Genomic DNA, 11,134 nt, shown 5'->3' with positions numbered 1-11,134 from the left:
TCACACAATAATCAGTCATCAATGTTAAATTTCTTAGTTTTTTGAGAATCAAGCTACAACTTGAAGCATATTTTCAGGCATCAAATGTATCCAAGTTTGTTTTCATATCTATTAAAACTGGTCTGTTACTTGATTAACCTTCAGTGAAGTTTCAGATTTACTAAAAAAAGATTCAAGGCAAATAAGAGTTTAACAGCAGCAGACTGTCATCCTGAAGCTGCATAAGTTGGCGGATTTGAGAATGATCAATATATTTCTGCTTCATTTGAAAAATAAGTCTTCATGCTTTGGTTTCAAAAGCAAAATACCTTTCAAAAACAGTTTTAATTTGAATTTATGGCGTTGTGTGTACAACGTTTGACTCAAGTAATGATACAATCATGATTACACTTCGGCTTGGAATTCCAGACAGAGATGTTTTCTGCAGTGGTTTTCCAGGTTTAATGTATTTTTTGTAACACATAAGACTTTTTTTCTCTGAGATACATTTACCATGACAAAACTCCAATAGCAAGCAGGAATGAAAGTACCCAAAATAAGCACAAGAACAGCCAAATCAACACTGGAGCTGAACAGTTCCACAGTGTTTGAATACTACAGCGTGTGTGGATAAGCACCATGAAACTGACAAGTCGCCCTGGCGCTCAACCTTTCACTGTCTCTCTTTGTCGTCTGTGGGAATTTACATCAACATGACAACACAGGTTGCATGTAGTCGGGGAAAAGTCTTATCTAGTCACGGTAGGCAGCGGTGACTACGCCAACTATTCAGAGACACAATGTGAATAATCAGTGCTCATACAAATGAGGCATACCTCGCAGCCACGATGCAGCACCGTGACCTTTTCTGCAGCAACGTCTTCAATGGCAAATATGTGCAAATGAAAATAATTGCACTTAATTGTGTCCTGATTGCTCACAGTTAAACTGCAAAGAGAAGTTAATCTTCCCACCCTGAGCACTGCTGTCCACAATGCCAACCACTTAGGGTGGCTTTAAGTGGTGTTTTGATAAAAGAGATAAATGAGGTTTGGGCTGGTGCCAGACTGCGGCACACGGTGAGCGTCTCTGCCAGAGCAGGCGGGACTGCAAGGAGACTCTGAACACATCCGGATTCTCACATGGCATGGCCGATTTGCTTTATTCTGACAGTATTCGCTTGAGTCTTGTGAAAGTGAAGAACAACAGTGCTTTAAAGATGCAAACCTCTTCATTCGCAGACTACTGCCAATTGCACAGAAGATATATCTTTTGACTGTGACAGGAGTCCCTGGAGGAAACCCACCCATGCACAGGGAGAACATGCAAACTTCACATGAAAAGGAAACAACGCCCGCTCTTGAACTTTAAGCTGAGAGACTGGAGTGGGAACATTTAACATACCAATGCAACCCCAATCAGCATCGTCTGGCTTCCTGATGTCTTTAGTTCAAAAGTCAGAGCCTGGGCCACCTTGTTGAAGAGTCGTGTTTTTATTTCTCTATCAAGTGTGGTAATACCAGATGAGGGTGCAGTCTTCTCGGTAAAGAATGATTAATGAGCGCTGTCTTGTGCAACCAGGCTGGATGGAGCAACGTCCCCACAGTCTATGGACCGTCTCTGACTCATGCAACACACTGGAGAACGCTGTCCCAAGCAGGACTTTTTTTTTAACAAGATGTTGAAAATAAACTGTTGTTTATATTTACCTTCTAAATCCAACTTAATTAAATCGGTAAAAGTTTGCAAAATTCCAGAATAAGTAGCAAATCAGATGCTCCCTGTTGCTTATAGTAGGATATTATGTAGACATACAGTAAATTACACAATCTGACAGCTTCTTAATCTCCTGTAAAATAAAAATGCATTCTTACAGGTGCTATGTTGACTTTCATGATCAATAAAGGTGTCCCATAAATAAAATGAATGTCCACTAAAAATGTCAGAGTCTCAGTGAAGAACAAGATCAGCTTCTTTCTCTCGCTGGGTTTGTATAAATCTGAGATTCCTCTCTGGTCTGTGTATTGGCGGACAGGAGACAGTTTCTGGCAGTTGTTCTGGAGAGACAGTCGCTCATCCTGTCAGGAGGTGTTACTGTGAATTCAAAACTGACTTTATAAGTACATCAGATTATCACTGAGCTGATCTCATTAAACAGAGCATTCAAACCTCCACTCTCTTCAGCGTTGTGCTTTAGCATTGTTATCCTCCCGAGAATTTAAATCATCTTAAAAGTGTGAATCTGTACTGCTTTCCGCTATTGTTATTTAGAAAGAAATAGCAGAAGTAAAGGAAACGCGTGGGTTTTGATGGTTTATATCTTAAGTAAAACAAACATAACACCAGAGGGACACATCTGAGGAAACATATTTCTCAATTGCAAAAGAGCCAAAGATGCACCATAGTTTTTTTTCATAAACAATATTTTTTTATGTAGATAAATCCTTTTCAGTTAAATCAAAACCAGCAAATGATGTCTAAAATACTCTTTCTTTTCCTTTGAGAGTTTTATTATTAGGTGCAGGAAATCATGGACCAATTCTAACAATGAAGTCTTAATTTAAACGCTATCTTGGCACAGTGATGTTGTCACATTTTCCAGAGAAGCTTTGCAATCCCATCCTCATGCCCGGACTGACATAAAAACCGATAGTTTCTTCAGATCGTCCCTCCTCGCTACATGCTGCACGTGTTCCAGGGGTGGTAGTAGCAGTGCAGGTAGGGGTAGCTCTGGCAGCCCTGGTAAAACGGCACAGTCACGGGGAGGCGCGCGAGCCCCCCGCCGTGGTAGTAATGCTTCCCATCGTCTCTCACCAGCACCTTCACTGCCACCTTCTTCGGTGAGCCGTACGCCGCCAGCTCGGCCGCCATCTGCCGCCTTTTCGTTTTATATCTCCGGTTCTGAAACCAGATCTTCACCTGCGTCTCTGTGAGCTTGAGCGCTCCGGCCAGGTCGGCCCGCTCGGGTCCGGACAGGTAGCGCTGCGCGCTGAAGCGCCGCTCCAGCTCCAGGACCTGCGCGTGGGAGAAGGCCGCCCTGGAGCGCTTCTTCGGGCCGGGCCTGCCCGGCCTCTCCCCGGGGGAGCCGCTGAGAGCCTGCCCGCCGTGCTGACGTCCCTCCTCCGCTGGATCCACCTGCTTCTCCTGCAGCGCGTCCCGCTCCGCGCACCGAGGCTGCTGCTCTGCAGATGCTGGAAGACGTTGACGCAATAAGTGTTTTGTTTTTGTTTTTGTTGTTTTTTTTTTCCCCCCCAAACAGAAGAAAACAGGGCACAACCCTGACAATTAACATTTTCTCCACTCAACAAAACCACTCTTCTCCCCCACACGTGGCTCTTTATTGGCGCATGGAGGCGATCTGGGTTCCAATATAAACCACTGGTGCCCAAGTTAGGGAGCCCAAACCCATTCCTGGAGAACCCCTGAATGCTTTAGCTCTCAGTCTGCTTGAACGCATCAAATAGGCTCATTACTGGGCTTTGAGAAGACAGAACCATCAGATTCAGTCTCACTCTAAAGCTGCTCGATGTGCGCCAATTAAGGATCATCAGCTCAAGATCGCACCTGTAAAACCCTCAAACCTCTTTCCACTGCTTGGCAGCAGAGCTTCATACATCACGAAGCTATTTTCTCATGCAGTGACTTTGTGTCCACAGAACATGTGTATTATTTTATACTGATCCTGCCTCTGCTCTCCTGAACTACGCTGATTTGCTTACATCCAGTGCTGTAATATCTCTGTGCATGTTTCAAATTTGCTACAGAAAATGACTAATCTAAACACTAATGCGCGTGCGTGTAAACTATGAACTGACCCCTACACACACGCACGCACGCTCACACAGAAATACACAGACCTGTATGCATGACATCTTATTTTTTTCACGTGTGCTGTCATAAGGTTTTATTTAAATATTTTCTTTTTTTCTTCTTCTTTCAATGCGTAATGCGTATTACTTACTGACTTGGAATAAATTCAACCTAAATTTGCTCAATTGTTTATGTTCTAGTTTTTTCTTAGTCATCTAATAAGTAATACTTTAATGTGCTCAACTAAGTGAATGTAAAACAGCCCCACCTTCTCTGTTCTCGGTCTCCTCTCCTGGCGCATCCTCCCTGCAGGCATCAGAGCTGAGGTTCTCCACGGACACACTGAGATCAGGACAAACCCCCTCCGGGAGGATGCGGTTCCCCTCCGCGTCCTGGACTGTCGTCCTCCAGTCGTTGGACGGTTCTCGGTGATCCCCGGCTCTGATCAGAACCGGCTCCCCTCTCGTTTCAAGTCCGCTGAGGATGTCTTTGATGGAAAAGGACGAAAAACTCGGAGTCATGATTCAGACAGGAGAGATCCGCTCACTCTCCTGCGCAGAGTATTTGGAGGCATCAAGAGATCAGCCGAGCAGAAGCTGATTGGATCTTTCTTCACGGGGTTGTTTTCCTGCTCTAAATGAATTCCGGTGCAGCCGAGGAGCCTGAATGAGGAACTGTCAAGACTATTACAGGATCATCACCAGCAGCTCCGGTTAAACTTTGATCGGCCGTTTCCCTCCGCCTGCTCCCTCCTTCGCACCGCCCAGTTTCACACTGCTCTGTGTGCTCAGCAATTAATGAGGCTTTCTCTTCAGAAGTCAATGCCATTTTGTTTTCTTTAATGGAATTGGCACCAAGTCACAATATGCTCTTTGCACATGTGAGTATTAACTGTCATAAAAATAAAGTTTCAACACAATACCGTGACTGACATATTGCATTTTGACCTTAGGATAAAATAAATTATAATTCTACCTTATCTTTTTTAAAATATTAATTTTAAATTATTAGAAACTTAGAGGAGGAGACAGAATGTCGGAATTCCCTCTCTCAAAAAAGATGCTGCAAAAACAGTCTTTTATTTCGTCCTTCAGAAAGCAGTGGAAACTACTTTAATCACGAGTAAGTCTGATTGTCAGAAACGATGTTTGTTGCGTTACTTTTTGACCTGTGTTTCCTGAACGCACAATTCTTGACGCACATTGGTAATTTCATAAGCGCTTGTGTAGAGAAACAAATTTATTAGACACATCTTGCACTTCAAGAGACTTTATGAATGTTTTTGCAAAATACAATCTCTAAATGTCTTCTTGTGTTGTCGTTCCTCACAACAAAGCCCTGTCCATCAGCCCGCTCTGCTTAGAAAATGCAGTGAATTGAATTCATGCTTAATTACGCAGCTCAGCTCGGTTTTCCACCTTTGAAAATTTAGTTTAAAAATTGCAAAATTGGAACATTTTACCTCTCATATTCAATGTACACTGCTCCTCAATTTTAAAAGCTTTGATGTGACTTTCTCTGTCAATAAATCCTCTCAATTTGCCCGAATTAGGAGTTTAGAAATTTAAAATTGGCAAAAAGTTAAGTATCAACAAAGCGGATACCTCAAGAGTTACATAGCAGTATGTGTATGATGGCAAATTGAACCAAGGTGGAAAAAATAACTACGGTGAACTGCAGAAGTTATTTTATTCAGGAGTGATTATTGTTTCTCAAACAGGTTCGGAGCGCCGCCACGTGGACGCGATTTGTGCTTTCCCAAATGATGCGCGCGTGCAGCAGCCTGGCAGGCTCGCGCACCCACACCCCGACCAAACGGACGCACGTTACACAAGCAGACGATCCGAGCCCTTCAGCTGAGGGGACGTGATGACAGATGCTGTAATCTGCCTCCTCCTCGGCGTTGTTTTCTTCTTTCGACTAAACAAAGACATCTCAGTCTTTCCTGCTACAACTTCAGAACCTGCTTCAGAATGCCAAAACACGTCCAAGAGCAAAATGAAGAAGTTAGGACGAATAAGTGTTTTCCAAAGCCACGTGATTTTGTCATCACAGTTAAATATGAGTTTTCATTGAACCGGTGGTGCGTGTTTCTCCTGTAGCTCACACGACTTTCACTTTACCACAGTGATGTGAATGCGCATCCAAAATTTATCTGGAAATTAGATTAAATACAAAAAAGTGATCTTAAACTTAAGGGAAAAGGTGTTTCATTGTTACGCACACAAAACACAGGATGTCAACTGTATAATTTTGATCTCTTTTTTACATATATTTGTTATTGAAATGAAACGCTCCAAGAATGTTAGAGCATTACTTTTTTATATTTATTTGTTTATTTATTTTACAAGGGTCTTTATTCAAATGGAGACTTGTTTACCTCATATTGTCATTCGGTAGAATGTAAAAAACGGGATAATTTGTCCACAGTCCTGTTAGCTCTTCTTAAACCTCCCCATGTCAAATGCGCACAAGACGACGCGTAAACAATGTCATGGAAAGACTCCACTCCATCTTCTCCACGCACTTTTTCTTCTCTATATTTGGGCCGCGGTTCTTTAGTGAAGCTCCTTGAGTGGTTGCCATTGGAGACTTTGTTTTGGGAAACTCCACGCCTGGCGCAAGCGGCGAGCAGCGCTGCTATCTTTGGAAGAAGCGCAAGATAGCGATCGGCAAGCGAGTGTCGGAGCGGCCGTGGTCAGTGCGCGCGCGTCCTCGGGCGTCGCCGTCCTGTCGCCAGCTCTATTTACACTAGTGACTCTGCAGCACTTAAGAGCTGACACCAGGTATGTCCCACCGGCAGTGCGGTAGCCGGGGGAAGTGGCCAGTGGGGCTATCAGAGGAGACAAACACTCTGTTTACTTTGCCATTAATCTCCATTAATAGTGTGTGAGTCCATGCCCAGTGGGCGAAGGTGTTTCAGCCCATCTCCTCCCAGCAACATGAACAGATGCGTGAGGGCGCGCGTGGAATAACTGTGTAAAATGTGGGTTTTAATAATAATAATAATAATAATAATAATAATAATAATAGGTTTGTTTAAATCTATCGGGGGGAAAAAAACGTTCTTCCATTTATCCTCTTGCTGCTTTGAGCTGCGTGGGTCCCAAAGATCCTGGCTGTCTGGTTAATGTCCATCTCTGAATCCTGACCGGACATTAGTTTGCCTTTAAATTCTCCCCGTTTCTGGTTCTTGTCTGAGACCAAAGTGGAGACGAAGCGAGCTTTCTCACAGAAGAAAAATGCTTGCTTCAGCTTGGGAAGCGATTTGAAGCGATAAAAAAAAAATGTTTGGAATAAATCCCCACATTTCTGACCCTCTTCTGTTTGTAAACTGACGTTAAAAGCCACCACTGCATGAAAAATAGGAACATAAACACATTAGAACACATTACAATCACCAGCATCCGTCTTGATTTCACATTTAATTTCATTATCAGGGATATTTTCACACATATTTGTCATTTAAACTGGAGCACTAAAGCGCCAGTAAAATTCAGATCGTCCACTTTTATTGTTATCCACATAATTTTTGAGTAAAATACAAAACAGCACAAATCACACTGTTAAAAAAAAGGAAAACATTAAAAAGCTTGGGAATATAATACCTGTAAAGATAGCTTTAACACTTATGGTTTGTTTTGTTGTTTTCTTATTTTCAGTTTCAAATCAACCGGTCTTAATTCTGCTAATAAATATTTAATCAAAAGCTTTTCCTTACACAGTAACATGACAATAAAGTTCATGATGTCTCTCACTTTCTCCCTATTTACGCAGAGGTTTCACTCACCGGCAAAATCCATCAATCAACAAGACTTTTAATACCTTTAACAAACACTGCGGCTTTGAAATAATGCGTATTGTTTGAGGTTTGACTCTCCATTATTGGATGAACGTTTCTTCATATGCAAGTCTTTAAATACAATCAATTGACCTGTAATTTATGTAATAATGACTTCCGGATCCTTGTGCTGTATTTTGTTTAGTTTACTGGGTTTAAAGGCCTGAGTCCTTTCAGCCTGTCCCCGGTAATCGTGCTGGAGTTGTCCTACCATGCCCGGATGCCCTGCAGAGTCCCTTGGCAGGGCGGCCCCACGGGGCCCTGCGGTGCCTGGCTCTGCGTCTGCGCGCCCAGGTTCCCCAGATTCATGTTCACGAAGGCATTGGTGGAGTTACTCGGCGGCAGAGCGGGTAAACTGGAGTAAGTACAGGAGTACGTGTTGGTGTACACGGAGTTGTTGTAGCTGTAGGCCGGGTATCCGTTGTAGCTGTACGGGTTTGGCGCTCCCACCGTGTACGGAGAGTTGTAGTTCTGGGAACCGCTCAGACAAGGCCTCCCGTCCCGGACCAGAACCGGCACCGCCACCCTCCTCGGCGGCGGCGGCGGCGGTGGCGCGTGGTGATGGTGGTGGTGGTGCCCTGCGATCTCCAGGCTCTTGTCCTGCCGCTGCCTCTTGCATTTGTATCTCCTGTTCTGGAACCAGATCTTGACCTGCGTGGAGGTGAGCTTGAGGGAGCTGGCCAGATGTTCCCTCTCCGGGGCCGACAGGTACCGCTGCTGCTTGAAGCGCCGCTCCAGCTCGAACACCTGGGCCTGGGAGAAGAGCACGCGGGGTTTCCGGCGGGTCCTCTGCTGCTTGCTGGCTGGTTTCTCCGGGTCCGGGTCGTCGCAGTCGCCCCGCAGCGCACCGCAGCTCTCTGCGTAAAGGAGACACGCTTAACTGGAGCGACAGCAACAAAATAAATATATAATGACCGACCAACAAAACTTATATTTATTGACTTAATTACATTTAAAATAAATATTAAAATTCTGCAAATAAAACAAGTTTTTTGTGATAAGTGACTATTAATATTTGGTGCGTCAAACGAAAAACAAACGGAAGCTGGGTAATTTGTTGACATTTATAATAATTGAATCAAATAAATCCAATAAACTACACTGAGTGATTAATTCAGAAAACATTTAGAATTGTCATATATCCAAATATTAATTTTGTAAAGATGGAAAAAAGCAATTTCTCCTTCAAAGATTCAAGTAATTTTGTAATCACATTTATTTAATTGTGATGGAATATAATTCACAAATGAAAGTATGGTACAGTTTAATTAACACTGAAACGACTCAATGACTCTGCAGATTGTTTTAGATAACTCTGTATTAATCCAGCGTGTTGCAGATTTAATTCTGGTTTATATAAATGAACAGAATTCCATCCAGATGAAAGCGCCTATTCCAGGTGTGCGTTCAGTGCTCGTTCCACTTTCCTTTATTCACGAATCAGTAATATTTCACCATAATAATATTTTCTGTATACATATTAAAAGTATAAATATGAAGCTCGAAATTATTGGACACCTTTAGAAAGATATGCACTCATTTAGGATGCCAGCATCCAATTATATATTTCTTCTGGTGTGACGCTGTTTTTTTATACATATTATTGTGTGTTTCTCTGTATTCCTGCTCAGGCTATACTCACTGCTGTCCTGTTCCTCCTGCTCGTTCTCCAGTCGGACCTCTGCTGTGTGATTCAGCACCGGATTCCCGAAAACCTCCGCGGACAGCGCGGACTCCGCCAGCCGGTCGTGCGCGGCCAGCGTGCTGAGGTACGACATCCTCTCCTCGCTCTCCGACAGGCAGGAGCTGATCGGACTGGGACTGTCTCTGCCCGCCAGCATGCAGGAGGGTGGCGAATGAGCGCGAAACGATTTGCTGGGGAAGGCTCCCGGCTGCGGCAGGGCGCCCGAGAGGCCGAGGCAGGAGATGAACTGGAGCTGGTGCTGCTGAGATTGCTGCTGCAGCTCTAACTTCAGAATGTCTTTCACAGAAAAAGGCGTGGTGGAAGAAGTTATGACCGGACTGGGAATCATTTTTTTTCTAAAACCACCAACAGGTAGATGACAGATAACAAATAGCGAACAGGCTGAAATCTGCAGCAATTTGTCTCCGGACCGCGCGTAAAAGATGTAATTACCCCCGTGCGTAAAGCTGAAGAATGGCTGCCTTCTGCTTGTTTTTCACGCAGGCCGGGGAAGACTGGCTCTCCCTCAGCTGTGACATCCCTCTTCTTCACCGACGGCTGTGCGTCTGTGGCTGCGGGGCTGAGAGAGAGGTCGATCCAGTTTGGCCGGCTGAATTCGGTTAATCTGGAGAAGGAGACGGGCTCCGTCAAGATGCTGTCCTCTCCCTGTCAAAGACCGTCTGAGGCGCAGTGAGGGAATATTGACGCTCTCGCTCTCTCTCTCTCTCTCTCTCTCTCTCTCTCTCTCTCTCTCTCTCTCTCTCTCTCTCTCTCTCTCTCTCTCTCTCTCTCTCTCTCTCCCTCTGCATGTGTCAGCACGACATTTCTCTCTTTCTCTCAGTTAAATATGCTGAAGGTAAGTGCGCTTTAGTGACATCCCTGTCTTCTGAACAGATGTGTTAAAAAGTCAAATATCTACTGTTATGGAGATAAGTTTGATTCACCGTCGACACATTTAAAACAGCCTTAAATTGATTGTTCAAGCAGCAGAGGGAGTTTTTCGACTTTGTGATGTATTGTCTGCATTAATCTCACAACATCACAGGTCTTCACATCATCACTGCGGTGGTTTTAAGATTAGGCATATCTGCGCTTCCTGTCCAGGCATTTCGTGGATAAGATAATCCACCGCGACCCTGGGAAATACGATAAAATTGGCTACAGGAGGAGGATCGACAGAGAATATATTTAGTGTTCTGTCGTTTAGCTATTTGTGTCCTCTTAATTTGAGAAAGGAGGATTATTTTCCATTAAATTTGGACATGATATTGCTTTCCCTTGACATTGGGTCATCTTATTTATCAACCTTTTATGGGTAATGGAAATAATAGAAAGTGTGTAGGCGGCAATAATAATAATAATAATAATAATAATAATAATAATAATAATAATAATAATAATAATAATAATAATAATTATGATAATAACATGTCTTAAAGGGTAATTCTGGTGAAACTGGACACCGCCGTCCTGCTAGACTATGTGTGCAAACTGCAGGCGCCAGGCTTCGAGGGCCCATTGCGCCAAAACCGTGTGGACAGAAAAGGAATGCTTGCAGACTCTCGTCCGCTCACCATCAACAAGATGCTGCTCTTTATTTGTTTTTGTCTTTTTGGGGAGATGACACATTGGGTGGAGAAGAACAAAAATGAACTGCGTCTGCAGAAAATTTCCCTTGTGCGCTCAAGGGAGATTCGGATGATATTTGCGTTTACCTCATAAAAAAATAACATTCACGAGTTATTTAAATTCGTTTTACACAATTTGGAGTATAGATTTATGGAATCTCCCCCAATAAGTGTATCTGCTGGTCCACTTGA

General features: G+C 43.6%; 2 protein-coding genes across 2 annotated transcripts; both read right to left on the bottom strand.

Annotated features, from left to right (window-relative positions):
• Positions 1–525: 525 nt before the first annotated feature.
• On the bottom strand, positions 526–4,456 carry nkx3.3 (NK3 homeobox 3). Its single transcript, XM_030106753.1, has 2 exons — positions 4,058–4,456; positions 526–3,170 (listed from the first exon to the last, which is right to left on the bottom strand). The coding sequence occupies exons 1-2, from the start codon at positions 4,308–4,310 to the stop codon at positions 2,656–2,658; spliced, it is 768 nt and encodes a 255-aa protein (XP_029962613.1). The 5' UTR covers positions 4,311–4,456; the 3' UTR covers positions 526–2,655.
• A 2,757-nt stretch (positions 4,457–7,213) lies between these two features.
• Positions 7,214–9,976, bottom strand: nkx2.3 (NK2 homeobox 3). The gene is made up of 2 exons (XM_030106922.1): positions 9,273–9,976; positions 7,214–8,487 (listed from the first exon to the last, which is right to left on the bottom strand). Exons 1-2 carry the CDS (start codon positions 9,661–9,663, stop codon positions 7,838–7,840), a joined length of 1,041 nt encoding a protein of 346 aa, XP_029962782.1. The 5' UTR covers positions 9,664–9,976; the 3' UTR covers positions 7,214–7,837.
• Between the last annotated feature and the right edge of the window lie 1,158 nt (positions 9,977–11,134).

This window comes from Salarias fasciatus, chromosome 13 (genome assembly GCF_902148845.1).
Source record: "Salarias fasciatus chromosome 13, fSalaFa1.1, whole genome shotgun sequence".
NCBI classification, from domain to species: domain Eukaryota; kingdom Metazoa; phylum Chordata; class Actinopteri; order Blenniiformes; family Blenniidae; genus Salarias; species Salarias fasciatus.
Note: the sequence above shows the minus strand (reverse complement) of the source record. Positions and strands in the feature narration are given on the sequence as shown.

Excerpts from the sequence above, each read along its gene's own strand:
- nkx3.3 (XM_030106753.1), bottom strand. The coding sequence starts at position 4,310 with ATGACTCCGAGTTTTTCGTCCTTTTCCATCAAAGACATCCTCAGCGGA. Across the intron at positions 3,171-4,057 it reads GGAGACCGAGAACAGAGAAG|CATCTGCAGAGCAGCAGCCT; the intron begins GTGGGGCTGTTT and ends AACGTCTTCCAG.
- nkx2.3 (XM_030106922.1), bottom strand. The coding sequence starts at position 9,663 with ATGATTCCCAGTCCGGTCATAACTTCTTCCACCACGCCTTTTTCTGTG. Across the intron at positions 8,488-9,272 it reads GCAGGAGGAACAGGACAGCA|AGAGCTGCGGTGCGCTGCGG; the intron begins GTGAGTATAGCC and ends TCCTTTACGCAG.